The sequence below is a fragment of the Lepidochelys kempii genome, chromosome 6, assembly GCF_965140265.1.
Source record: "Lepidochelys kempii isolate rLepKem1 chromosome 6, rLepKem1.hap2, whole genome shotgun sequence".
Taxonomy (NCBI): Eukaryota; Metazoa; Chordata; order Testudines; family Cheloniidae; genus Lepidochelys; species Lepidochelys kempii.
In genome coordinates, this window is record NC_133261.1 from 4,312,310 (window position 1) to 4,339,792 (window position 27,483).

The 27,483-nt window shown below is 54.1% G+C and overlaps 2 protein-coding genes across 2 annotated transcripts; both read right to left on the reverse strand.

Annotated features, from left to right (window-relative positions):
• Nucleotides 1–1,026: 1,026 nt before the first annotated feature.
• Nucleotides 1,027–8,491, reverse strand: KAT8 (lysine acetyltransferase 8). Its single transcript, XM_073346593.1, is given in 12 exon segments — nt 1,027–1,187; nt 3,347–3,501; nt 3,844–3,994; nt 4,289–4,382; nt 4,790–4,930; nt 5,326–5,415; nt 5,659–5,823; nt 5,934–5,987; nt 6,172–6,347; nt 6,792–6,866; nt 8,280–8,454; nt 8,456–8,491. Coding segments are annotated over 12 exon segments (1,377 nt in total). The 3' UTR covers nt 1,027–1,122.
• A 1,263-nt stretch (nt 8,492–9,754) lies between these two features.
• On the reverse strand, nt 9,755–26,667 carry LOC140912353 (uncharacterized). Its single transcript, XM_073346607.1, has 4 exons — nt 25,894–26,667; nt 23,938–24,051; nt 19,115–20,097; nt 9,755–12,607 (listed from the first exon to the last, which is right to left on the reverse strand). The coding sequence occupies exons 1-4, from the start codon at nt 25,979–25,981 to the stop codon at nt 11,804–11,806; spliced, it is 1,989 nt and encodes a 662-aa protein (XP_073202708.1). The 5' UTR covers nt 25,982–26,667; the 3' UTR covers nt 9,755–11,803.
• Nucleotides 26,668–27,483: the final 816 nt, after the last annotated feature.

Sequence of the window (27,483 nt, forward strand, 5' to 3'; positions counted from 1 at the left end):
ATACACATCTGCCCCATGCAAAGCTTGGCTTTGTGGGGGTGGGGGTTCAAGAACTGACTTGAGACCAGCCAAACTCAGCAGACATTCCTCCAGTCCCTTGTGGGGATCCCAGGATCTCTGGAATGGGAGATCAGGGAGGGATCCCAGCAGTGGAGGAGGGGGGACAAGAGAACTGGGACAGAGATGCCAGTAGCAGGAGGTGCACTGGATGGTGAAGGGAATCCTGGCCTAAGGAGTGCAGGCCAAAGGGGCAGGTCGGGGGGAAGAACCCCAGCAGCAGGGTGGCAGCTGGGGCGTGAAAGGTTCCGGAAGGGACCCAGCTGAGATCCTAGTGGGGAGATGCCCACATCAAGGAGGCCTAGCAGAAGGGGCATCGTCATGGCCAGAGTGGGCTTTGCCTGCAGCAGCTGGGGCACATCGGTGGCATATGTGTGTGGGCTGGTAAGTCAGGGCTATGGCATTCTGCTCCCCCCCTCCCCGAGACCCCGGCTCAGGGCAGGAGGGGCACGGTGGCAGAGCTAAATGTACGTTAGAAGGGACTTTCACAGTGCCCCTGCCCTGTTCCAGCCTCCTGGTGCAGCTGTCCCAGTACCTTCCCCCAGTGCCGCTTCCCCTATCTTGCAAGCCCAGGGGATCAACTGGACAGGGAATGTTTGCCCAGCAGAGAACACGCAGTGCCATCCTGCCATTAGCAACCCTGGGCATCTCTTCCCCCTCCCCCTGCCAGCTGAGTACCTCCTCCTGCCCCCAGACTCAACTGCTGGCTGCCCAGCAGCCGGCACCAGGGACAAATTAGCCAGTCCACCAAGGGGATATTGACCAGAGTGCAGCACGCACTGACTAGCGGGGCAGCAGACACTGGCAGTGGTGCGAGGAACCCCCTTTACTAGTGCTGTTCGGGAGGGCAAAGCTCAGCCGTGGGCCTATTCTGCCATGCAACGCTCAAGGGAAATGAGATGCGACAGGACAGGACACCAGCCCTGCTCAATCGCCGCTGGCCTAATGAACAACGTCCAGCCCTTCCAGCTGGTGTTTGCTCCGGTGCTCTGTGGTCAGGCGGGGTGCAGACCAGATCCTCATGTGACTGAGGGGTCATTTGGACTCCTGTGTCCCACCGTTCCTTCACTTCTTGGAGATCTTGGCCTGCTTGTGTTTGGGGGGTGCCCACTTGAGACAGATGGAATCCACTGAGGAGGAAAAAGGGGAGGGGGTGAGTTTGCCAGAATCTATGAACATCCCACCCTCCATTGCTTTCAGGCCAGAAGGGCCCGTCCGATCTCCACTCAAGCACCAGCCAGCAACTCTCAGCCTGTTACACACTCCTGTGTCAAACCAGCAACTAAAGCACCCTCAAGAAAAGCCCCTAGTGTGGACTGGAAGCCATTAAGGAACAGACATTTCACCATTGCCCTGGGGAGTTTATGGAGGGGATGGCATGACACTGCCTGCATGTAGCCGATCCGCAACTGCTACCAGCAAATATCCCCAATGGCCAGTGACAGGACACTACATGGGGAGGTCTCTGAGTTACTACAGATAATTCTTTCTGCCTGGTGGGTCTCACTCACATGCTCAGGATCTAAGGGATCATCATATTTGGGGTCGGGAAGGAATTTCCCCCCAGGTCAGATTGGCAGAGACCTGGGATTTTTTCGCCTTCCTCTGCAGCTTGGGGCACAGGTCACTTGCTGGTTTAAACTAGTGTCAATGGTGGATTCTCTGTCACTTGAAATCTTTAAATCCCGATTTGAAGACTTCCGTAACTCAACCAGAGGTTAGGGAGCTATTGGGCGAGGTCCTGTGGTCTGCGATTTGCAGGTCAGACTAGATCAGGATGGTCCATTCTCAGTGTAAGTTGGTTCCAAAAGTTCATATCTGCACTGTTAAAAACTGGTTCCTTATTTCAAATTGGAATGTGTCTGGTTTTAACTTGCAGCCCTTGGTTCTTGTTCTGCCTTTCTCCACTAGATTAACGAGCCTGTAAGCACCCGGCATTTTCCCCCCAGGGAGGTACTTTTACACCAGGATCAAATCACCGCTTGGTCTTCTTTCGATAAGCTAAAGAGATCACGCTCCTTACGCCTCTCACTTTCTCCAGCCCTCCATTCTTTTTAGGCTCTTTAAAGGCTGCTACAGGGAAGTGGTGGACTCTCATTAAGGCTGCTGTATAAATGCACTTCAAGTAGAGGTTTATGCCAGTGATTTTATAAAGAACCCCAAAAAATACTCTCTATACAAACCCTCAGCCAGTTACCATAGGGAAGCAAACTGCACCCGTGGGAAAGCAGTCGGTGTTGGAACACAGTGGAAGCACGCACCCAGATCTGAGCTCTGGGGTGAGGCAGCTGGTAACAGCAACCCTGCAGGGGCATGGTTCACCCGGCACTGAAATGCAGCCATCTCTGGTGTGGCAGCTGTTTAACAGCCGCTCCACAACTCTTCAATGGCATTAGGGGATTCCAGGATAATCAGTGTCTCTTGTCCAGTTTCCAAGCAAAATTCATCCTCTTCTTCCTCCTTCAATCCCACTTTGTCATTTCAAGCCCAGAGGTAGCTGGGTGAGCTGTGCAGCGTTGCTGTTAGCCAGCAAGTCCCACCCCAGAGTGGTTGCACTTCAGTGAAGGGTGTGCGATCCCTGCATTTGCAGCCGGCGAAGAGCTTGGAGCTTTCCCTGGGAGAGAGGGAAGTGGAGAGCTGGCTTGCTGAGAGTGCAGTTTTCCCAGCCTCTGGTTACATAACCCGATGTGCCTGTCACCTGCCCTTGGGAAAACAATGTCCTGCTTCAAGAGAAGCCCGAACCTGAACGCAGCCAAGGAATGTTCAGTGGGGTGTGTATACCCTGGCCTCTAACAGGGCTGCATTGTGTTTGGGCTTAAGGACTGGTTTGTGTGGAGTATGAACTTATGAGATTCTTTAGAATCATAGAATCTCAGTGTTGGAAGGAACCTTAGGAGGTCATCCAACCCCCTGCTCAAAGCAGGACCAATCCCAATTTTTGCCCCAGATCCCTAAGTTGCCCCCTCAAGGATTGAACTCACAACCCTGGGTTTAATGCTGCTTTGCTGCTCTCTGGGCCACCGCACGCAGAGTAGAAACATGCCAGGGACCTCAACAGCCTTTCCAAAGGGGGGCCATGTTCCCTCCAGGGGAAAAAGCCCTATGTCCCATTCCCCACCCCCAAGAGCCAGCCAGTCCCCCCCAAGCTTAGGGCCGCATCAGAGCTGGTGCCCCCTACTGGGGGAAAGCTCCTTGTCCCACTCCCCAGCCAGTCACCCACCCTCGGGTGGGATCAGAGCCAGCGCCCCCCAGAGGGGAGAGGCCCCATGTCCCACCCCCCACCCAGTACCTGTGATGGGGGGCTTCTTGTACTGGGCGCTCTTCAGATGCTCTTCCACCAGCCTGGGCGTGACGCAGATGACGTGTTGCCCCTTCCAATACTTCACCATGTTGAGGGACTGCAGCGTGCTGATGATGTCGTTCTGAGTGATGCTGGTCATCTGGCTGCACAAGAAAGGGGGGGCAGAGGCGTCGGCAGCAGCTGTGGTACCAGGGGGGGGGGCTGAGTGCTAACAGGGAGGGCTGGTTCAAGGCTTGGATGGGAGAACACAACTGCGGGTGTGGGGCTCAGTCAGGGGTACGAGCCCCTTGCAGGCAGAGCGGGCCCCAGTGCAGCGCTAGGGGGCGCTGTACTGCGCTGCAGAGAGTGGGGTGGGGTTCAGCAGGGGGTGCTCTCCCCGCTCAGTCAGGGCTGGCCCCAATGCAGCACTAAAGGGCTCCACGGGGCGTGCTCTCCAATCCGAGTCCCTGGTGCGGTCTGCCCCCCTGCCCCGCTCCCTCGCTCACCTGAGGTCTTTGATGGACAGGGTCCCTCGGAAGTCCCTCAGGATCTCCAGCAGCACCCAGGACCAGTAGCTCCGGTAGCTCAGCTTGCCCAGGTCCGAGAGGGGCTTCTCTGGGGAGCCCACCGTGCTTTCCAGCTTAGACAGCTCGTAGCCTATGGGCATGGAGAAGGGGGTGGGGAGAGATCAGAGCCCCCAGCCTTGGCATGCAGGGACCCTACCCCATTCCCCTCCAGGAACTGTGTGAGTGCAATGAGGTTGGGGGGAGAGGGGCGTCTCAGGACAGAAATCATCCTCACCCTGTGCTGCTGGGATCTCCTATAGGGGGCAGCAGGGAGTTCACTTCCTGGCTGCCCAAGAGGGAAGCCAGTTACTCCCATTCGAGAACGTACCAACTCATTGCACACATGGCCGACAGCACAACAAAGGCAGACACCAGGGCTACTCACTGAAAGCGATGAGAAACTTGCCATAGCCCCGTCTTTGGTAGGGGGGCAAGGTGAGGATACAGGCCACGTTGTTCCCGTCTGGAGACTCCTTCTCCTGAGCACAAAGAATGCACAGACACAGGGTTACCGCAGAGCCACAACGGAGCTCCTAGGAGTGGGGGAGGACAGGGCAGCGTACCGAGGTGGAGAGGGGCTGGGCACAGACTGGCACAGGAGGGGGAAAACAGTTTTCCACATCTGGGCTCAGAGATGACTCAGATCTGTCCAAAATCGCTGCAGAATGGGGGAGGATTGGTGCAAACTGACAAAAGGTTGTTCCGATTCCCAATCCGCTTGACTCCCATCCCAGGACTGGGGATAGAACCCAGGAGTCCTGGCTCCCAGCCCCCCTGCTCTAACCCACTAGACCCCACTTCCCTCCCAGAGCTGGGGAAAGAAAACAGGAAGAACCCAGCTCCCATGCTCTATGCTGGCCTCTCAGCATGGGCTCCAGGCTGTTACCTTGGAGAAATAGCCGACGATGTGGGCGCCCTGCCTGTCGACCTCGGTGAGGATGTAGAAGACAAAGGGCTCAACATCAAAGTAAAGGGTCTTGTGGTCTAGGAAGAGCTTGGCCAGGAGACACAGGTTCTGGCAGTAAATCTGAGCACGGACGAGAAAAGCAATCATCAGACAGCACAGGACTTGCCCAGCTTGGGGCACCAAGGACAAACAGTGAGCCACAGGGAAGGAGTGGGAGCCCAGAACGGGGGAGCCCTGGGGAGCAGACCGCTGGGGATGATCCTGTCCTGGGTGGGATGGGTTCAGGTGGGCCCTGCCGGAGAGACTGCATCTCTGCTGGGGAACCGAATGTCAGGGGTGCTCCTGCCCCGGGTGGGGACAGGCTAGACAGGCCCAGATGGGGAGTTCTGATCTATAGCCCTGCAGCCTTTGTTTGGACAGAGACGTACTGGGCTCCTCGGAGAAGGACAAAGGTCCCGTGGCGGCAGGGAATTCCCCAGTGGCCACACATGGGATGGCCAGCAGCACTGCCTCACCTTGTGATCTTTGCCATCCACTTCATAGACAGAGATGTTGTTCTTCCTGTAGATCTCCTTCCCCGGGGGCTGCCTCCACTGGCACTGGCCCTGAGACGGAGAAACTCTCAGACGCTGGCCAAGCCAACACAGTGCTGCCGGTGCCCCTCAATCCCCACACACAGCCCCCTGCTATGCCAGCCCTGGGTTAGTTCCCCCACCCAAACCCTGCCCCCACTCTCCCCAGCTCTCGGCTGCCCCTCTCCCCGAACAGATACACCATTGCCCCTCAACTCCAGCCCACAGCCCTGGGCTCCCCCCCTCCGACAATACTGCGACTTGGTCCTTACTTACTAGGTGGTACCTGTAGCTCTTCTCGAACTTCATGTATTTCAGGCAGTACTCGCAGATCCACAGTTTGGGCTGCTTCCCATAATCCTCCGGGAAGGGTGAGAAATACCAGGCGTCGATCTCATAGTGGCCGATGTGGATCTTATCTACGTATTTCACCTTGGTGATCTGGGATTGGGGAGAGGGAGGGAGGACACTCCAGGTTAGTGATCAGAGCAAGGAGCCAGGGTCCTGTCCATTTAGATGCCAGGCCATGCCATTGCCCCAGGGGCACTCACCGCCTCATGCTCCTTCTCCAGGGCAGCTGTGGTAGGATCCATCTCTGCATACGTCTGTGGGAAAACAGCAGAATATCAGGTAACTTCTATGCTGTAGCACAGACTTTAGTTGAATCCTCACTGAATCTTCCACCCCTAGCACTGCACAGGGTCCAGGACTGACTGCAAGAGGAGAGCACCCCTTACTGAGCCCCCACAACCCCAATCCCTGCCACACAGCACCCCCTGATGTACTTACCTTCTGAACATGGTTGATCTCGTCATGTTTGCGCTTCTGGTTGCGGGTGATCTTACGCTCGGGTTGCTCTGACAGCTCGTTCATGTACTGGTCTGTGTTTTTCTGCACCGCATCTTTGACTGTCTTGGTGAGGGCCAGCCGGTTCTTATCTACCCACTCATCCAGACGCCGGTTGACTGTGGTTAGGGTTGGGCAAGGGGACAGGATGGAACCTTGAACAAGTCTATCCAGCCTCACGGTGCAGAGTGACTTTTTCACCACGTCCCCAAACACTCAACAGCTGGTCACTGGAACCAAGCAGTCCTGACCCCCAGGTGTTTTAGCCTTCTGGAAACCACACCCCTCCCAAAGCCAAGCAGCGTAGACATACCCTTAGATCTCAGATGCTACAGAAGAAAATCCTGCAACGGGGAGTTCTGCAGGCTAATTCTCCATCAATTTGGGGGGTATGGGTGAGAGACTCATTTTAAAGGTGAAAATGAGGCAGTTACTGAACATAAACTACGGTGGGAAAGGAATTAACACCGCCACAATCCTAGGCACTACCGTAGTGCGCCTAATAAATAGCCACCTACATTAAGCCCTCCCCCCAGGAACAGAAAACTCAGGGCTGCACTCACATCCGACATAGTGCACGTAGTATTCCTCCCGAGCCTCCTGCTCGTTGAGTCGTGACTGGATGACCTCGGCTGAGTCTGCAAGGCAATCACCAGGTTAGCGCCAGCCTAGGTGCTTGTGGAGAGCAGGAACCGGTTAGGCGCAATGATGTATGTCCTTGAAAATGATAACCCCGTTCCGCTGAAGGGTAACCAAGCACTCTACTCAGGGCATGCCCCCCTGGCGGGGGGAAGAGCATTCTTAGTGCGGAACAAGAGCGTCCACCCATGGAGCTAGTAGGGAATAATTGCTGCGCTTTAAAATTTACACTCTGGCTTATTTTGCAATAGCTTCCCCATGAAATCTCTGTGCAGGCATGTCCTAAATCTCACGACTCCTTGAAACAGGGGACGCTTAATATCCGTCTATACTGGTGTAGTGAAACAGGGGTGGGCCTGGGACATATTGCGAGGGGAAGGCCTTATGCCAGGTCCTGTGGGCACATGGCTGGGTACAGGGGCAGGGTTTGGGGGGGGGAATCGCGGTGGGGAATTGCGAGGGGCGGGGGGGACTGTGAGGGGCAGGGTTTGGGGGGGGGGAATCGCGAGGGGGCGGGGTCGGGGGGGGCCGAGGGGGGGAATCGCGGTGGGGGAATCGCGAGCGGGGGTCGGGGGGGACTGTGAGGGGCAGGGTTTGGGGGGGGGACGGGACTGCGAGGGGCGGGGTCGGGGGGGGGGCCAGGGGGGGAATCGCGGTGGGGAATCGCGAGCGGGGGGTCAGGGGGGACTGTGAGGGGCAGGGTTTGGGAAGGGGGACTGCGAGGGACGGGGTCTGGGGGGGGTCGCGCCGCGGGGGGGGGGGGGGAGAATCGCGAGCGGGGGGTCGGGGGGCCGCGGGGTCGGGGTCGGGGGGGGATTGCGAGGGGCAGGGTTTGGGGGGGGACGACTGCGAGGGGCGGGGGTCGGGGGGGATTGCGAGGGGCAGGGTTTGGGGGGGGGGACTGCGAGGGGCGGGGTCGGGGGGGTCGCGCCGCGGGGGGGGGGGACTGCGAGGGGCGGGGTCGGGGGGGGGGTCGCGCCGCGGGGGGGGGAATCGCGAGGGGCGGGGGCGGGGGGGATTGCGAGGGGCAGGGTTTGGGGGGGGGGACTGCGAGGGGCGGGGTCGGGGGGGTCGCGCCGCGGGGGGGGGGGACTGCGAGGGGCGGGGTCGGGGGGGGGGTCGCGCCGCGGGGGGGGGAATCGCGAGGGGGCGGGGTCGGGGGGGGGGGACTGCGAGAGGGCGGGGTCGGGGGGGGTCGCGCCGCGGGGGGGGGGGGACTGCGAGGGGCGGGGGTCGGGGGGGGGGCTGCGGGGGGGGGGAATCGCGAGGGGCGGGGTCGGGGGGGGATTGCGAGGGGCAGGGTTTGGGGGGGGGGACTGCGAGGGGCGGGGGTCGGGGGGGGGTCGCGGCCCGCGCGGGGGGGGGAATCGCGAGCGGGGGGTCGGGGGGGGGCCGCGGGGCGGGTCTCTCACGCCAGGTCCCGTCCGCCCGCCGGCACAGGTAGGTCTCCCCGATCTCCACGGTGACCTCGGCCTCGCGGAGCGGCCCCGGGCTCGGGGGCCGGGGCCGGGGCCGGGCCGCTCCGCGCCCGTCGGCCTCCCGCTCCTCCTCGCCGCCCGCCCCGCGCAGCGGGTCCAGCCCGGGGGGGGCTCCCGCCACCTGCCCCGCCCTGCTCCGCCGCCATGACAGGCCGGAACTGCGTCACCGGAAGTGACTTGGGACAACAAACCGCCCCCTCCCCCCCCGCAGCCTGCGCGTGGCGGGCCCCCGGAGGTGACGTTTCGGCCCCGCATCACGTGACCGCGGCCGCCGAGGGGAGAGCGAAGGGCCTGGGAGGCGCCCTAGTATCCCATCATGCCCCGCGTCCCCGCCGCCGTATCCCTGCGGCCCCCCGTTTCCCAGCATGCACCGCGCCCCATCCCTCACCCCGTGTCCCTGCGTGCACCGCGCCCCACCCCCCCCAATATCCCTACGTCCCCCAGTATCCCAGCATGCACCGTTCCTCCTCGCCCCATCTCCGTGCGCCCCAGTTTCCAGTGTTCACCGCCCCCCCGCCCCCCGCATCCCCCAGGGGTTGCCAACTTTCTAATCCCACAACATTGAACCCCCCGCGGCCCCGCCCCCACTCACTGCATCCCCCCCCCCCCCCGGTGGCTCGCTCTCCCTCCCCTTCCCGGGGCTGGGGCTGGGGCAGGGGGTTGGGGGGGGGGCGGGCTCCGGGGTGGGGCCGGAAGTGGGGGCTGAGGGGGCACAGGGTGGGGGCACAGGCCTACCTGCGGCCACTCCTGTCAGCAGTGCAAGGAGGGGCTAAGGCAGGCTTCCCGCGTGTCCGGGACCGGGCTGCGCCCCGGAAGCAGCCAGCAGGTTCGGCTCTTAGGGGGAGGCGCGGCAGGCGGCTTTGTGCCACGCAGCTCTCGCCCGCAGGCACCCCCCAGATCCCACTGGCCGTGGTTCCCGGCCAACAGGAGCGTGGAGCCGGTGCTCGGGGCGGGGGCAGCGCGCAGAGCCCCCGCAGCCGCCTCCCCCAGCCTAGGCGCCAGGGCTGCTTCCTGGGTGCAGCACGCTGCTCGGGACAGGTAGGGACTCGCCTGCCTTAGCTCCAGAGCACCTCCGTGCTGACCAGAGCCGCCAGGGTCCCTTTTCGACTGGGTGTCCCAGTCGAAAACTGGACACCTGATCACCCTAGTATCTCAGCATGAATTGCTCCTTGTCCCAGTGCCCCTCCGTGTCCCAGCATGCCCAGCCTGTGCCCCTCCCTGTCACCCCATCCCCCTGCATAGAACCCAGGAGTCCTAGCTCTCCTCCCACCCTGCTCTAACCCACTCGACCCCACTCCTCTCCCAGAGCTGGGATAGAGAACCGAGAAGTCCTGATTCCCAGCCTCCTGTGCTGCAACCCTCTTCCCGTTCCAAAGTGCCTATAAAACACACTCCCAATCCGATAAGGATTTGAAATATATATGATTTATTGAGGTTTTACGTCAATGAAAACGTTATCAGTTAATCAGGAGTACAGTCAACACAAGACAATCACAGATAGGGAGGAGAGAATCTAGGACAGGACACAATAAAACTTTATTCCAACATAATGACTCAAGTACGTGTATAAAATTGTTGGCTTCTATCCATGGACCAGCAAACAGTATATCAGAACTAGCTACAGTGAATCTTTTATATTACCGTAAGCATAGTCTTTAGGCCTTTGATTTGTGTTGCCAACAGCTATGGGTATAGTTTGGCCAATGACGAGAACATCTGTTTGGATTACATTTAAATTCACAAAACTAAAACCCACAAGGCTGAAATTCACAAAACAGAATTAGGATGATCCAAGGCTATAGCCCAGTATTCCTAGAATAAACAATATGATCCTTTACTATGTGACCACTCGACAATGGCCCACTTGAGCATAGCACTCGGCCAGACAACACCGGACTGTACGTAACACTAGCGATGTGCATCTTTTTTCCATCATAGCCTCAGATGCAAGGAGGTAGTAATTTGAGTCACTGTCTATTGACCCTAAATAACATCATAATTCATCCATATAGTGTACTGAATGCCCTCTAGTGGTAGGTCTATTTACAGTACTAATACTTCTATCGTGCTTATAAATATTAACTAATAAAAACTCAGGTCAGTAGTGTTATCACCCTATTTAAGAGTGGGGAAACTGAGAGCGAGGAAATTACCTGTCCCCTAATGGTCAGCAGGAGAGATAGCAATAGAACCCAGGTGTCCTGACTCCCAGTCCTCTCTGCTCTAACTAGACCACACACTCCACCCTTAGAGGAGAAGAGACACCAGGAATACTGGCTCCCAATCCTCCTTTTAAGGCTTGTCTATATGGGGAAACTGACCAGAATCTATGTGGAATAAGATCCCCACATGGCCACTCTATTCTGGAATAATTAGTGAGCTTCTGAAGTGGACCACTTTCTCTAGAATCAAATCCCTCTTCTCTCAGAACAGAGAACCCACACAGGGAGCTACTGCGGTCAATTTGCCAATGGAGATACGCTCCTCCTCTCGTCTGCTGCAATGGATGGACCCTGTTACAATGACTTGGTGCAATGAGGTTAATACTGAGGAGGGAAGTTTAGACTATAATCCCCCCCCTCCCCCCTGCAACTATTTATACGTCTCAACCTTAGCACCCTATCAGTGCAGGGTTGGTATTTTACCAATACACACAAACACACAACTAGTGCATACAAACCAATATAACACAGCCAAGAGACCGAGAACACTGCCTTTGGAACTGTTTAGAGTCTACAGTCTGTTAGTCGCTATAATGGAAGGGTTCTCAATTGTATAAAGTGAAGCCTACTCTAAAGATCTTTCATCTAGTGTGACATTAACTAGTGTGTAGACTCCCAGCCTGGGAGCTCTGACCCAACCAGGGGAGTCATGAACAGGTGTGTGACCACCATGCCCTAGATGGGAGGGGAATCCCAGGGCAGTCTTGCTGTGGGAAAGATTCCAACACACTGAATTAGTATCTCTTAGGCTGGGAGCACCTTGCCTCAGCTAGATTGGAACCACTAACCTGGAGGTTAGCTCTGGTGATGTCCTGGTAGCTTAAACCAAGGCTCACCATAACATCAGTTTTTAGCTACTCGCACCCTCCTTCCCAACAAATTCCCAAATACACAACCACAGCTGGGAACGGAACTCATTAGTGCTGACTCTTGGCCCCCCTGTGCTAACCCACCAGACCCCCCCCAAGAGCTCTGGGTAGAATCCGAGTCCTGAATACCAGCCCACCTGCCCTACCCCCAGAACTAAATCCCCTCCCAGATCCAGGAAGAGAACCCAGGAGTCCTGCCCCCACCTGTTCTAACCACTAAATTCCACTCCCCTTCCAGAGCCATGGATTGAACCCGGCAGTCCTGACTCTCAGCCTCCCTGCCCCAGATCCCACTCCCGGAGCTGCAGGAAATCAAGAGGAGGAATTCCCGTGCTCCAAGACACGAGGCCCGAGGAATTCCCGTACCCTAAGTCAGGAGGACGTTGACCCCACCCAGGGTCAGGACAGCCACAGGCTCCTCCCCCTGGTGCAGCTGCTGGTGGCGGGTGAACTGCTGCTTGTAGCGGAAGCTCTTCCCACAGGCGCTGCAGCCATAGGGCTTCTCCCCAGTGTGGATGCGCCGGTGTTTGACCAGCTTGGAGTTGACGTAGAAGCCGCGCCCGCAGTCGGGGCAGCGGAAAGGCTTCTCGCCGGTGTGGATCCGCTGGTGCTCGATGAGGGTGGAGCTCTGGCTGAAGCGCTTGCCGCACTCCGTGCACTCGTAGGGCCGCTCCCCGGTGTGGGTGCGGTGGTGGGACACCAGGTGGGTCTTCTTCTTGAAGTGCTTGCCGCACTCCCCGCAGGCGAAGGGCTTCTCCCCGGTGTGGGTGCGCTCGTGCTTGATGAGGTTGGAGCTGAGGCTGAAGCGCTTGCCGCACTCCCGGCAGCCGTAGGGTTTCTCGCCCGTGTGGGTGCGCAGGTGCTTCACCAGGTTGGAGGTGCGGCTGAAGCGCTTGCCGCACTCGGGGCAGTGGAAAGGGGTCTCCCCGGTGTGGGTGCGCTGGTGCTCGGTCAGGGCGGAGCTGCGGCTGAAGCTCCGCTGACACTCCGGGCAGGTGAAGGGCTTCTCGCCCGTGTGGGTGCGCTGGTGGCCCAGCAGCGTGGAGCTCTGGCTGAAGCGCTTGCCACACTGGCCGCAGACGAAGGGGCGCTCGCCCGTGTGGATCCGCATGTGCTCGATCAGCACCGAGCTCTGGCCGAAGCTCTTCTCGCACTCCGTGCACCGGTAGGGCTTGTCTGCTGGCCGCCGGGCGGCAGAGTGGGGAGGTTCCAGGATGCCCAAAAGGTTGATGAAGCCCGGCTCGGCGCAAGCGTGTTTAATCCGTCTCCTCCTGGGAGGGTCTCTCGGCTGGTGCCCCGGGACACAGACCTTGGGGGACGTCCCACGTGGCTCTGCTGAACTTGCTGTCCCAACACCTGCCAGAAGAAGGATTAACAGATTATCAGGATAGAAGGGATCACTGTGATTATGTCTTCCGACAGCCAGCAAAGCGCTTGGATTGTCAGCTCTTTGGGGCAGGTACTCTGCTCTGTGTCTTTACAGCATCCAGCACAATGGTTCCTAAGCACCACTGTAATACACAATGTACTGCACCTAGCCCCGGGGGGGGGGACCCTGATCCACGACTGGGCTCATAGGGGCTATCGTAATACACCTAATAAATCATCACCATCATCGGTGATCCCTTGATTCAAGGATGATCTACACAACCTGCTCAACAGCTGGGGAAAGGCATTCCTACCCTGCACCGGGAAGAAAGGGGATGGCAAAGGGGTATAAGACCCTGATCAACAGGGACCAAATCCTTGATAGACCTTTCCCCAGAGGAGAGTCTGGTTCTGCCCCAATATCCCCTCTGAGTTTGGGGGGGCGGCGGGGGTCCTCAGGACAGGCAGGAGCCTACCCTAAGGTCCTGAGCCAGACAAAAAGGGGGTGGGGGAAGCCTTGCGGGGGGCCAGCCTTGCGGGGGGCCGCAGCTTTTCCCTTCTCCCCCGGACCCCGTGAGCCGGTGTCTCTGATGCATCACCTGGGCTCTCCCTTCCCGCAGAGCCCCGCAGAGCCGGGCCGCGCGGCTCAGCCCCGCGCTCCATGGGGGCGACCGGGGCAGGCTCCGGGAATCCCGCTCAGCGGGCGAGCCAAGGCTGCAGCCGGGGCTCCCCGCAGCGACCCGTCCATCGGCTCAGCCCAGCGTTCCAGGGGGAGCCCACTGATGATGTCACAGCCCCGGGGTCACGTGACGAAGCGGAAACCGGGCGGGGGGGGGGAGAGCAGCTGTTGCTAGGAGACAGGCCTGGAGGGCCCCTGTGTTTTGGTTCCTGCAGGATACACTGTTCTTAATAAAGATGAGCTGTTGCCCCATTGTCAGCTGGTATCCCAGCATGCACCATTCTCCCCCCCCCCCCCCCCAGGGTCCCCTCCTCCCTGTTACCCTTGGCAGCATGATTTGCCCCTTATCACCACCTCCCAAAGCTGGCAGGGGAAGTCATGTATCCAAGCCCCCCCTTTTCTTTAGTTGTGAGTTCCCACTCCCCTCCCAGAGCTGGGACAAGAACCTAGGCAGGACTCCTGGCTCCCAGCCCCGCCCTGCTGTAACCCACCAGAGCCCGCTCCCCTCCCAGAGCTGGGAGAGAACCCAGGAGTCCTGGCTCCCAGCCCCCACTGCTTTAACCCCCCAGACCTCACTCCCCTCCCAGAGCTGGAATAGAACCCAAGAGTCCTGGCTCCCAGCCCGCCCCCCTGCTCTAACCCAAGAGAGCCCGCTCCCCTCCCAGAGCTGAGAACAGAACCCAGGACTCCAGACTCCCAGGCCCACCCCAGCTCTAATCACTAGGAACCACTCCCCTCCCAGAGTGCGCCACTTTCACAACACACTGCAAGACAAAGCTGACATTTCAGGGACTTTCACATTTATTTTCGGTGACAGTCTACTGATGTTTTACAACAAAGAAAGAAAACAGTAGGAGTTAAGCAGGAATACAGTCAGTACAAAACAACCAGACACAAGAGCAGAGAACCTGAGTTATGTCTGCCAAAACAAAACGACACAGTAACATTTGATTTAATGAATCAAGAGCATCTCTGACACAGAAGTCCTACAGTGGCCAAGGCACAGAGAGATTAGCCCTAGTAGTATTGACAGTTAAAGCTAAATCTCCTGCGTTGTTATCATAAGCATCTGAAGTGGTTCTGGAGTTAGATTGGTTTTAGATTCATATAGTGGATGTTTCATGTATGTAGTGTTGTCATCTCTTGTGATTTTATTGCAAGTCTCACAATACTTGTTGTTTTTCCTTAGCATCTCAACTCCTGAACCCATCTGACTATGTGAAAAATCTCAGGTTTCATTCCAAAAAATAAGTTTCTAGCCCTTGTGGTTACAGAGAAAAGTGTGAAAAGGCGGCCTCTAAAGGCTCAAAGAAAGCAAAGAAAATGAACCACAATTTTTTCATGTTTTAAAAAAGTCATGATTTTTAAAGCCCATCTTTTGGGGGATGGGGGGAGGGAGGACACTGATTCATGGACTTTGAACACATAGGGTTGGCAGTACTGCATGTGCAATCTGGCTAGCCAACAAGAAGTCAGCATAGTTTACATTAAAATTCACAAAAAGAAAATCTGTTACATTTAAATTTACAAAACAGAATTGGACAGAATGACCCAGATTTATGTGGTCAGGTAAGAGCTCCCTATTATCAAATTAAACAATGTGATCCTTTATTACATAATCATTCAACACTGGGTCATTTCCCATGGCATTCTGCTAAATGATACTATGTGCTAAATCACTACCACAATGGATATGCGATGCCATTTAATATCAGGTTGCCGTTTGCGTCACTGCCTATAGACCCTAAGTAATGTAGTAATTTGTCCATGTAGTGTTTGGAATGTCCTCTAATCGTAGGTCTATTTACAGTACTCTTTAGTTTAGGAAATGCGTGTTGGACTGTACTACCCAGAATATTTAGTGAGGAACTGGATGTTCCTGTGATTTGAGAATGAAATATAAAGAACTGTGCATTGCATGGATCAAATCTCAAGGTCTCCGCGTCTGATTCTGCTCTCACTTACACGAGTGTAAATCAGGAATAACTTAGTTGAGATAAGTCCTCTGAAGTCACACTGCAGGTAAATAACAAAACTGGAAATACAACATAGGAATCTTTATCCTGCTACCGCCTAGCTCTAACCACCAGACTCTATTCCCTTCCCAGAGCTGGAAATAGAATCTGCGGGGCCTGAATTCCCATCTTCCCCTCACCCTTCCAATTCTAGTCACCACTCCCCTCCGAAAGCCGGGAATTGAATCCAGGGATCCTGATTTCCAATTCTCCCTCCTCCCACCACTGTAACCACTAGATCCCACACCTCTCATCGAGCTGCGATCAGAACCCAGGAATCATGATATCCAGTCCTCTGCTCAGACCACCTCTCTTTTCAACATGTTAACGGAAGGACCCTATTTAAGTGTCTATTCATAATGAGTAGAGTTAATATTCAGGATCAAAAGCTTTGCTTTTGAATGTCAACCTGGCTTCTGTGCGAGAATTAAAATCTCAGCTCTAACATTATCTCAAAGTAGGGCTGTTAAAACACATGAGAACTAGTCTATATGGCAATGTAACACCACAATCAAGCGCCTAAGAACGTTGTCTTTATAACCATGAAGAGTCTAATATAGTAATCCCTCTTAATACAGGGGTTTGAAACCATATACAGTAAAGCCTACACTAAGAGTCACCTCCTGTCTATCTACCTACCTACCTCTGTGATCATCACTCCAGAATCACAGGGCTAACTCTTGTCGGAAGCAACCTCTTTGAATTATCCCTAGTTTACATTTTGCTTTATTAAAAATAATATTGAGTTTATATTTGGGTGTGAATTTAATCCCAGGTAAAGGTGCCCTGGGAGACTGGATTCTCTAGGCATGTTCATAGGAGCCTGGGAAGTGGGAGATGGAGCTTGCCCAACACACACACCCTGTGCCCCTCCCGCTGTGCCTCACCCTGCCCTGGAGACTGGATCCTCTGTGTACTCCCAGAACGGGTTCAACCCTGCCTGAAGGGATGTCTTGAGGGGGGAAGAGGGGAGAAAGAGAAAGGAGCTTAGTCCCCGTGGTCCATTCAGTCCTCAGCCTTTCTGCTGGGGCTAAGGATTAGTGCTGATGATTAAGGGATGTGGATGCTCACCCGCTGGGAAGCAGACTGAGGCTCAACAAACTTGTTTCATACAGGGGTCACTGGCATGCTAACTGCAACTGTCCTAGGCTGATTTGCATTAGTGACCTACAGGCTGAAGGTTTAGGAAGGCAGCTAAGAGAGCCAATAGATGACCTCAACATTCAGGCACTCCCCACTACAACCCTTCCCCCCATTCAAATAGAGATTAATTTCCAAGCTTTACAGGGAAAAAAAAAAAAAAAAGGAAAATAGAGAGACATCTGTCCAGATCAAATCCATCTCCCCGTAATTCACAGGCTCCCTTGGCTCTCACACGGCATCAGCATCCTCTGCCTAGTCATGCACCACGTTCTTAGCCTGGTGGGACACAGAACTAGTGCAGTGTACAGGCAAAAACCTTTATACTTGCTCCATCTTGGCAGGTGCCTGTGGGTTTGTCCAAAATAAAATAAAATAAAATAAAATAAAATCATAGAACCACAGGGTTGGAAAAGACCACAAGGGTCATCTAGTCTAACCATCTGAGACAGGAAGATGGTTTATTTCCCCCAGTGGCCGATGTCTAGAAGACAAGAGGACACTTGTCTTAACATATCACTCCATCTAATTTCCCAGGAGAAGCAGTGAGTCTCCTGGCCTCTCCTGAGCTCCTGGGGATCCCAGTCCAAGCTTGAATCTGAAATGCTCCTTCTGCCCTCTGCCTCGCTCCCCGCAGCTTTGTGAGCCTTGGCCACATCCTGCTCCAGCCCCATGTTTGGATGAAACAAGACGAAATGGAGGGCACCGGACCGAAGCTCTTGGCATATCCCCCCGAATGGGTAGCACAGGAACACACAATTCCCTTGCGCCTCATATTGCGATACCGCCTCTGTAAGGGGCAAAGGTGAGTTCGGCCCCTTTTCAGTCTTTAACCTTACTGCCAACAAGGGAGCTGTTAAGTGCCAATGTAATGGTGATTTTGTGGCACACACACCCACCCTGCTAAGAACAAGACTGAGACCCAATCGACTGGTTCCATGTAAGGGACTCTGACACCATCAAATGGTGATGGCTTCAGGCCACGCTACCTACGCAAGGTCCCCACCTCTTGCAATAACTAGAATGTCCATTTCACAGGATTTTTTCCCCACCCAATCTCTGATCTTCCAGACATTTGCTCCTTTTGCAGTGGCATGAGGCCTCAAATGCCAGTCCAGATCCTGCAAGAGCTGGGGCTGCCAGCTTTAGGACTTGCTGTTCACAGTCTAAGGGTTTAGGGTTTGTCTACACGAACATTTAGTTTGTGGCAAGCTGAGTTGTGAATCGACTCCACACTAGCCTGCTGCAGACTAAATGTTGGCAGAAAGTCTTCTTTGAAATTGGACTAGATCAAAGTGCATTAATGAACTGTTAATATGTGTCAGTAGGGTCCACAGGGACAGCTAGTCTGTGGCTGGCTAGCACAGAGTAGACTGACACCCCGCTTGCCGCAAGCTAATTGTAGTCAAGACCTAAGGAACAACAGCCTTCCAATGGTCTTAGCCTGCTTTGTGGGATTTCCTCCACTGTATTGCCAGGGAATGGCAATAGAAAGTGACATTGTTAACCTGTGGAATTCCCTGCAGCAGGATATTATGGAGGAAAGTATCTCACTAAATCATAAAAAAAAAAAAAAAAAAAAAAAAAAGGATTTAATGTTTGTAGGAATAAGAATAGCACCTGCAGTGACACTGGACAGGATAAACACTGAAATGTCAAGGACATTTTACCCTCATGATCCACCATGGAAACCGAGAGCCAGTTGCAGTCCGGAAGGAACTGCTTTCTCCCTCAGTGGTACACAGCACAGTGAAGTGCGTTCAACATTTCCTTTGCAGCATCTAGCATTGGCCACTCTTGGAGGTAGGATACTGGACCAGATGGACCATTAGTCTGAACTGGTGCCACAGTGATGGGTATGGGAAATATTGGGCTAGATGCGTCCGTTAGTCTGACCCAACACGGCAGGGAGTAGGGGGGATATTGGGCTAGACAGTCCCATTGGGCTGACCTGGGGGAGCAGGGAGCTGAATGGGAAACTTTCAGTTATTTTGATCCACCAGGAAAGGGGGAGGATACTGGGCTAGACAGACCTATTGATCTGATCTGCAGAAGCAGGGAAGGGGGCATATCAGGTTAGATGGGCCCATTAGTCTGATGTGGAATAGCAAGGAGTGGGGATACAGGATTAGATGTAGGAAAGCAGGAGGAAGAATACCACATTGGTCTGCACTGGAGTGGCAGGGAGTGTTGGGGGTAGAATGCTGAGCTAGACGCGCCCATCAGGAATTCCCATATTCTTAAAACAGGAATCAGAGAAACTCCAGCTGCAAGTGAATCAGAGCTGGGCTGAACAGCTTAGAGAAACACACGTCAATTCAGCTCAGCGCTCAACCCAACAGAGCTCAACCACACGCTGGCTCTAGTCCCTGATCTCCCTCATCCCTGGGGTGGGCGCTTGCCTGCTTTAAACAGTCTCCGTGATCTGTATGAGTGGGGCTGCCGCAGCCCACGGCCCCAGGGTCAGGACAGCCACTGGCTCCTCTCCCTCCCCCTGGTGCAGCTTCTGGTGGCGGGTGAACTGGGGCTTGTAGCGGAAGCTCTTCCCACAGGCGCTGCAGCCATAGGGCTTCTCCCCAGTGTGGATGCGCTGATGCTTGATGAGGTTGGAGCTGACGCAGAAGCACTTCCCGCAGTCGGGGCAGCGGAAAGGCTTCTCGCCGGTGTGGATCCGCTGGTGCTCGATGAGGGTGGAGCTCTGGCTGAAGCGCTTGCCGCACTCTGTGCACTCGTAGGGCCGCTCCCCCGTGTGGGTGCGGTGGTGGGACACCAGGTGGGTCTTCTTCTTGAAGTGCTTGCCGCACTCCCCGCAAGCGAAGGGCTTCTCCCCGGTGTGGGTGCGCTCGTGCTTGATGAGGTTGGAGCTGAGGCTGAAGCGCTTGCCGCACTCCCGGCAGCCGTAGGGTTTCTCGCCCGTGTGGGTGCGCAGGTGCTTCACCAGGTTGGAGGTGCGGCTGAAGCGCTTGCCGCACTCGGGGCAGTGGAAAGGGGTCTCCCCGGTGTGGGTGCGCTGGTGCTCGGTCAGGGTGGAGCTGCGGCTGAAGCTCCGCTGACACTCCGGGCAGGTGTAGGGCTTCTCGCCCGTGTGGGTGCGCTGGTGCTCAATGAGGGTGGAGCTGCGGCTGAAGCTCTTCTCGCACTCGCTGCAGGTGAAGGGGCGCTCGCCCGTGTGGATCCGCTGGTGCTCGATGAGATTCGAGCTCTGGCTGAAGCTCTTCTCGCACTCCGTGCACCGGTAGGGCTTGTCTGCTGGGCGCCGGGGCTCCAGAATGCCCAGCAGGTTGATGAAGCCCCTCTCACGGTGCGCAGACCGGCGACGCCTCATCTTCGGAGGGTTCACACGCAGCCTCCCTGGTCCACCCTGGCTCTGGCAGGCTGGAACAAGCCCCGGGACTGTCCCACATGGCTCCACTTCCTGCTGAGGAGTCTCCTCATCCTCACTTGCCACCCTGTCACCTGCTGAGAGAAGAAGAGAATTAAACCACAGTAGGTAAGCGTGGAAACCAGGACTCAAATCCATCCCTGCAGACTGTGGATTCTGCTCCAATGTCACTCAAGGAAAGGATGGGACAGGCTCCTACCTGGGATCAATCTAGATGGGCACTGAAAGCTGTCACTTTAAATTGCCCTAGGCCTTGGCCTGCTGTGAATTCCATTCCTACTTCCACTTGCCAACAGCCACTTTTAAGAATCATTGTGGAAAACCAGAGTGAACCTGCTACAGCATCCAAGGTATCATCTATTTAATGAATCCTTTGAAGTGGTTTTCTATAGTTCACACAGAATCTGATGCTGCCATGTTTATTTCTTAACCAGCATTATGGGTGAGGCCCAAGAACTGGTTGAAGGCTCAGTTATGTCTTCCTGATACATTTCTTCAGTGGCTTTTAAAACCTCTTCCCTTTTTGTTTCTGGTAAGTGGTTAGGTAGCTGTTAAATGTCAATCTTGTGGTGGACCAAGGCAGTACAATCTATATCTTTGTAGAATCAGAACAATTTGATTCCTAACCAGAAAGTCTCTTAGACCATTCTGCTGCTAGTCATTAAAATGTACAGCACTGCATTGGAACAAGGTCAACAGAAACTCTGGGAAGGTCTACACTTGAGCCAGGATCAACGAGATCGATCCACCGGCTGTCGATTTAGCAGGTCTAGTAAAGACCCACCAAATCAATTACAGATCGCTCTCCAGTCGATTCCTGTACTCTACCCTGGCAACATCCGATGGGAGATTTTCTCCTGTCGACCCCCCGCAGTGTAGACCCTGTGGTAACTTGACCTAAGGGACGTAGCTGGAGTTGCGTAGTGTAGGTAGACTTACCACGGTAGTGTAGACATAGCCTCTGGGAGCTCACCTTCACCCCTTTCTTCCTATACCAGCATTTACTCGATCTACATGTTCTCATTTTGCCACCATGGGTCCCTTTTTGTACTATTTGCTGTTTGTCTGAAACATTCATTCAGCAAATTAACAGAGATCCATTCCTGCTTCAGTTCCACAAGAACTATAGCAGCTAGAATTCCCCTTGGGTCTCAAAGCAGGTCTCACTACTCCCTATCTTCCCCTTGCTGGAAAGCAACCACCACATGTAGCTCTTATTATGATTTTTAGCCCCTCAAGGTAAGACAATTTGCTCACAGCAAACCAGTTGCTTACAAACAATTTGTTTCACCTGGGCCACATCTTTCAAGGGAATTTCTACAGAATGAATTTGTAAGACAGCTTTCCTGGTATTTATTATAGTAATTAGCCATAATGAAATCCAAACCAACTGTCAGATTATCCACTCTATTGGCTATTCACTTCTTGCTCAAATTCCCAAGGTCCAGTTTTCAAACCCAGTTTTCCCTACTTTTGGACTGGTGCATGTTCCCCAGTCTCTGTCTCCATTTTGGACCACGTAGCTGGTTCAGTTTTGGATCCTATATTCAGTTTTGGATCCTATAACCACGTAACATGGTTAACACGTCTGGTCTAACAACTGTTATCTTTGAGCCAATATCCATTATTCTTATGCATTTCACAGGTCTTATTACATATTCATACGAATATGTAATAGGATTATATCACACGTTCATACTCCCATTATTGTTGTTTAACTGCCCAAATCTTAGCACACACTCTGGAGCTGATCCTTGTAGTTCCAAGCATTGCCCCTTCATCTTGGTGCTTCCAGTTTCCCAATTTGGATGATGGACTTTCACTAAGTGCTTGGGACGCTCAGTTCCGTCTTGCCTTAAATTTATAACACTTCTTTTTGTGGGTAATTTTTTTCCACAAGTTCAAGCATTTAAATGAACTGCTACCCTTCATTTTTGCAGTATTACCAATTTCCATTGGTGTACAAACTGGATTGAACAACTTTTCCAATCACTCAAAAATGTCATGAACCAGATTAGAATCCTCTGTTCCAGCAGGCTCATTAGACACAGAGCTGTACTTACAAAGCTCATGGAAGCATCTTCCATCTTCCGCTCTAGTGGCTGCTTCCTGGTCTGCTGCAAGGAAAGATTCAAGTTCTGTGGCAAATTCCACAGCCTCTCTGAGCATCCTTGGCCTGCTTTTGCTGATCGTGATCTGCAAGTCCAAGTCCATCGCTAATGTATCCTGAAAGGCCTCACTGGTATCTGGGTAAGCCAGGAACACAAATCTCTGCAAGTCCTCTGTCAGTTCAGGTGGAGTTTCTTCTTTCCCTCTTCTTCTAGCCCTTAGCTATGCCCTGGCCGGCTCAGATTGATGGCTAGCCCCAAACCGCATACCAAGGGCTTGTACCAAATCTGGATAACTCAGGCTCTTCTCTGGGGTAAGTTCTGCCGCACCATCAGAGCTGGACCACTCAAGTCCTTGCTGTAGTTCATCTCTGTTAGCATGTTCCAAGCTGGCCGTAACTTCCTTGGTCTCCTCTATTTCCTGAAAAACCTTTTGGTTTATGATAGTCAGTTTGCTGATCACCTCACTGATCTGTCTTGCCAGTCCGGAGTGGATGTTTGGTTGCTGGGCTTTGAAATCTGCACAAACGTGTTGTAACTGCTGTACCAACAAAGATACTATCTTCGAATGCAGGTCATTTCTCAGTCCTTTCTGGGAAACCTCTAGATATTGCTTCAATTTCTTCTGAGAAGTCTCCAGCTCCTGTTTTAGGTCTTGTTTTAATTCCTTCTAGACATTTTTGATTTCTGCAAGCACCTCCATTATCTGTTCCATCTTGTTTTAACAGGAATACAACTCACAATTTCTCTCCTGGAAAATTCATCCATTCACACCTGTGTGGCCCCTTTGGCCTGACCAGATAGACAATATTCAAAGTTTTGCCAAGTTGTTTCCATTAGGAGAAGAAATTGATCATATGAGTCAGGTATATTCTTTAGTTTAATCCACTTTGTTTACAAAGAATACACATGAAGTCTTGTTTCCCTGAAAACAAACAACAGTAGGCACTTTCCTTGCTCACTACTTCCAAGTCTGCTCCTCTAGTCCGTTCAGTGTCATGCATATAACTTCTACTCTCCCTGTCAGCTGGCTTTCCACCTCTCTCTCACAGAGCTAGCCAAACAAACCCCTGGCCACTGCGTTTACCACCAATCCCAGGGACCACTCAGCTCAGCCCTGCTCAGGCTTCTCCATGCGGTCCAGTGCATGCAAAATTCATTATTTATTTTCTTAATTTAATTAATTGTAAAAGGACTTTAAAAAAAATGTATTAGCTATGAAAAGAAATAATCTAATCCCCCTGAGTTGTTTGTTTAATTCCACTTTTTTCAGTGTGGGAAGTAAGATTGCAGGCTACGGTAGATGGGTAAAGGCAGCTGCAGCTTTTGGAGAGTCAGTGGAATAAGAACACTAGCTGGATGTTTCTGTTAAAATGATCAGCAGTGAAATGGTGAACAGTCTGAATAGTTAAATTGCCATTGTTAGGTTTCAGAGTCAATGCCCCTTTGTAATGAATGGGGCAATTCACAAACACACAGTTGTTTCACGTTGTCGACAGGGTCAGGTAGACATCACCGCATCAGTACAACGGGGTTTGTTTTTAAGAATTTCTTTGCAATTGTACGAGTGACAAAAAAAAATTGGAACCTGAAGCATGATTTTGTGTCAATGCATGGACGCCATGGCAAAGTAATATAAAGGGGCCTATGCTGTAAGTGCCAGGAGGCTAGGACACCTGCTTGGGTGATACTTAGTGAGATGAGATGAGAAAAAAACAGAACCAGGGAGGCACCCAGTGGCTTTGCAGGGATCCCAGCTTTCCTCTTCACTCCCGGACAGTCTCTGAGCCAATGTTACTCATTCCTCACCTGTGTGTGTCTCTCTCTGGGTCTCCCTTTCTTCGGAGCCCTGGAGATCCAGGATGCACGGCTCTTCCTCTTGCTCCATCCAGGAGATCACAGGATGTTCGAGGATTGGAAATCCTGCTTGTGGGGAAGAAAATAGGTGAAATCAACATCCATCGAAAGCTGTACAAGAAAGGAAACAAGCTCCACCAGAATAAGGACTTTAATACTGGTATAACTTCATTTATCCTAGAGGGTATACGGATATAATTATTTCAGTGAAAAAAAAAATCACACTACAAACCACAATAGTTACATCAGTACAAAATCTGTATGTAGGCTAGGCTTTAGACAGCAAGTTCTTTTACTATATGCATGTACAGTGTCCTGTACCATGGTGCCACGTTCTCAGTTGAGGCTTCTAGGTGTTACTGTAATGCAAATAATAGTGATGATAATAATAATAATTAGAGCCGACTGGATAATATTCACTAAAAAAAACTAGCTGGCTAATTTATCCCCCATCAATTAGTGGAAAAAAATGATTGCCCACTCTTTGTTTTTCATTGTGACTAGCCCTTAAATATCCAACCAATTTTCCTGTTCGCCACCACAGGAATTGCCAAATTCATTTCAATTTCATGTACTTACTGATTCTGGGTCAAATGGACCGCGTTTTTCAAGTCACAGGAGCTAGACTCTGGCGTTGGGATAGGATATAGAGATAGCCCAGCATAATAAGATCTGGGGATGGAGATATGGAGAGAGGTAGAAAGAGAGAGATGTGTATTGGAGAAGGGGTTTGTGGGGGGCAGAGAGTGAGATGTATGGAGCTATATATATATATGGCGGGGTGTATGGGAGAAGGGGTTTATGGGGGGGAAAGCATGAGATGTATGGAGCTATATAGAGGGCGGGATGTATGGGAGAAGGGGTTAGTGGGGGGCAGAGCCTTATATGTACTTCTATATATATGTACAGAGCTATATATATATATAGAGAGAGAGAGGGGTGTGTGGGAGAAGGGGTTTGTGGGGAGCAAAGTGTGAGATGTACAGAGCCATATATATATAGAGAGAGGGGTGTGTGTGGGAGAAGGGGTTTGTGGGGGGCAGAGCGTGAGCTGTACAGAGCTATATATATATATAGAGAGAGAGGGGGGTGTGTGGGAGAAGTGGTTTGTGGGGAGCAAAGTGTGAGATGTACAGAGCCATATATATATATAGAGAGAGAGGGGTGTGTGGGAGAAGGGGTTTGTGGGGGGCAGAGCGTGAGCTGTACAGAGCTATATATATATACACACACAGAGAGAGGGGGGTGTATGAAGATGGGGGGCTGTATGGCGCGAGAGAGGGGGGCGTATGGGGTGGGCGAGAGAGAGACGGGGTCTGCGGGGTGTGTAGGGGGATGGAGGGATGCGGGGGAGGGGGGTGCGGTGCGAGACAGAAGCACTGGGACCTAGGGACAGAGGGAGGGATGGGCGGACGGGCAGGCACGGAGAAGTCTCCCCCATCACAGACAGCCCGGCATAAACTCTGCCCCACGCACCCCAGCAGCAACCTACCCTGCCCCCTTCCCGCACAGCCCCCCCCCGGGGAGCCCCCTTCCCGCACAGCCCCCCCCCCCCCCGGGGAGCCCCCTTCCCGCACAGCCCCCCCCCTCCCGGGGAGCCCCCTTCCCGCACAGCCCCCCCCCTCCCGGGGAGCCCCCTTCCCGCACAGCCCCCCCCCTCCCGGGGAGCCCCCTTCCCGCACAGCCCCCCCCCCCCGGGGAGCCCCCTTCCCGCACAGCCCCCCCCCCCCGGGGAGCCCCCTTCCCGCACAGCCCCCCCCCCCCCGGGCGAGTGAAAAGCCTCGCGCCGCCGCTGCCCCTTCACCCGCCGCTCTGAGGGGCGCGGGGCGGGCTGGGGGGGGCGGCTGGGGAGACGCGCGCGCGCCGAGCCCTTCCCCGCCCCCCCCCCGGGGCCCAGGCGTCTCTCACCCGGGCGCCCGCAGCCGCCGCTCGGCCCCGCCCCGGGGACAGGAATCGGCTCCGCCGGTGCCCCAGGAAGGGGCCTCCCCGGCAACATTCCCCGGCCCGATGGTTCCCGGCCGGGCAGGCCCGGCGGCCGGCGCGGCGCTCTGGGCTCTGGCGGGGCGGGAGCGGCCGGCGGCCCCGGCCCGACCCAGGCCTCGCCCCGCGGGCCCAGGGGCGGCCTCCCCGCGGGCCAGACGGGGCGGGCCCTGCCCGGGCGGCCCCGGGCCTCGCCCCGCTTGCAGCGCGGCCGCCCCGACGTGTGCGGCTTCGTCGCGACCCCGGGAGCCGAGCCTTGCGGCGGGGCCCCGCTCTGCCCGCTGATCTCGTCAAGGGGCGCCGCCCGGGGACCCAGCCGCCCGGGCCGGGGGGCTCCTTCGCCTGCCCATCCGCCGCCCGGAGCTGGGCCAGCAAGGCCCCTCTGCCGCCTACCTTGGCCGAAGCGGACAGTCTCCGCGCCAAGGCAGCGGCGGACACCGATCTGACATCGGGAAGCAGAAACCGGGGGGAGGACACGTCGACCTCGCTGGTGGCTCGGAAAGAGACCGACACCAGGCAACTCTTCAACAAGGAAACCTTCAAAGCCAGACTCCAGGGGGAAGCGGCAGAACTGGAATTAATGGGCAAGACTGGACACCATTAAATGCGGCTTGAATAAAGACTGGGAGTGGCTGGGTCATTACCCAAAGTGAAAGCTATTTCCCCATGCTGAGTTGTCCCCTACTTGATTGTCATGCACATTGTGTAAAGAGTTGTCACTTTCGATGGGCTATCACCAGCAGGAGAGTGAATTTGTGTGGGGGGGTGGAGGGTGAGAAAACCTGGATTTGTGCTGGAAATCACTTTAGATAAGCTATTTCCAGCAGGACAGTGGGGTGGGAGGAGGTATTGTTTCATATTCTCTGTGTATATATAAAGCCTGCTGCAGTTTCCACGATATGCATCTGAGGAAGTGAGCTGTAGCTCACGAAAGCTCATGCTCTAATAAATTGGTTAGTCTCTAAGGTGCCACAAGTCCTCCTTTTCTTTTTGCGACTACAGACTAACGGCTGTTACTCTGAAACTTGTCCCCTACTGTTACTCACACCTTCTTGTCAGCTGTTTGAAATGGGCCATCCTGATTATGACTACAAAAGTTTTTTTTTTCCTCCTGCTGATAATAGCCCACCTTAATTGATTTAGTCTCTTAAAATTGGTATGTCAACCCCCATCTTTTCATGTTCTCTCTCTCTCTCTCTCTCTCTCTCTGTGTATATATATATATATATACACACACACAATCTTCCTACTGTATCTTCCACTGCGTACATCTAATGAAGTGGGTTTAGCCCACGAAAGCTTATGCCCAAATAAATTTGTTAGTCTCTGAGGTGCCACAAGTACTCCTCGTTCTTTTTGTCTTATCTAGGTGGCTATTACCCCCCCCCCAAGCCCTGTCCCGATTTTTCAACTTTGCTGTCTGGTCACCCTACCTATACTATAAAATTAAGTCAGCTTAATTTAAGGCTGCGTCGACACTGCTGTAAGATCTGCCCTGTAGCCGGCGGGAGAGAGTGC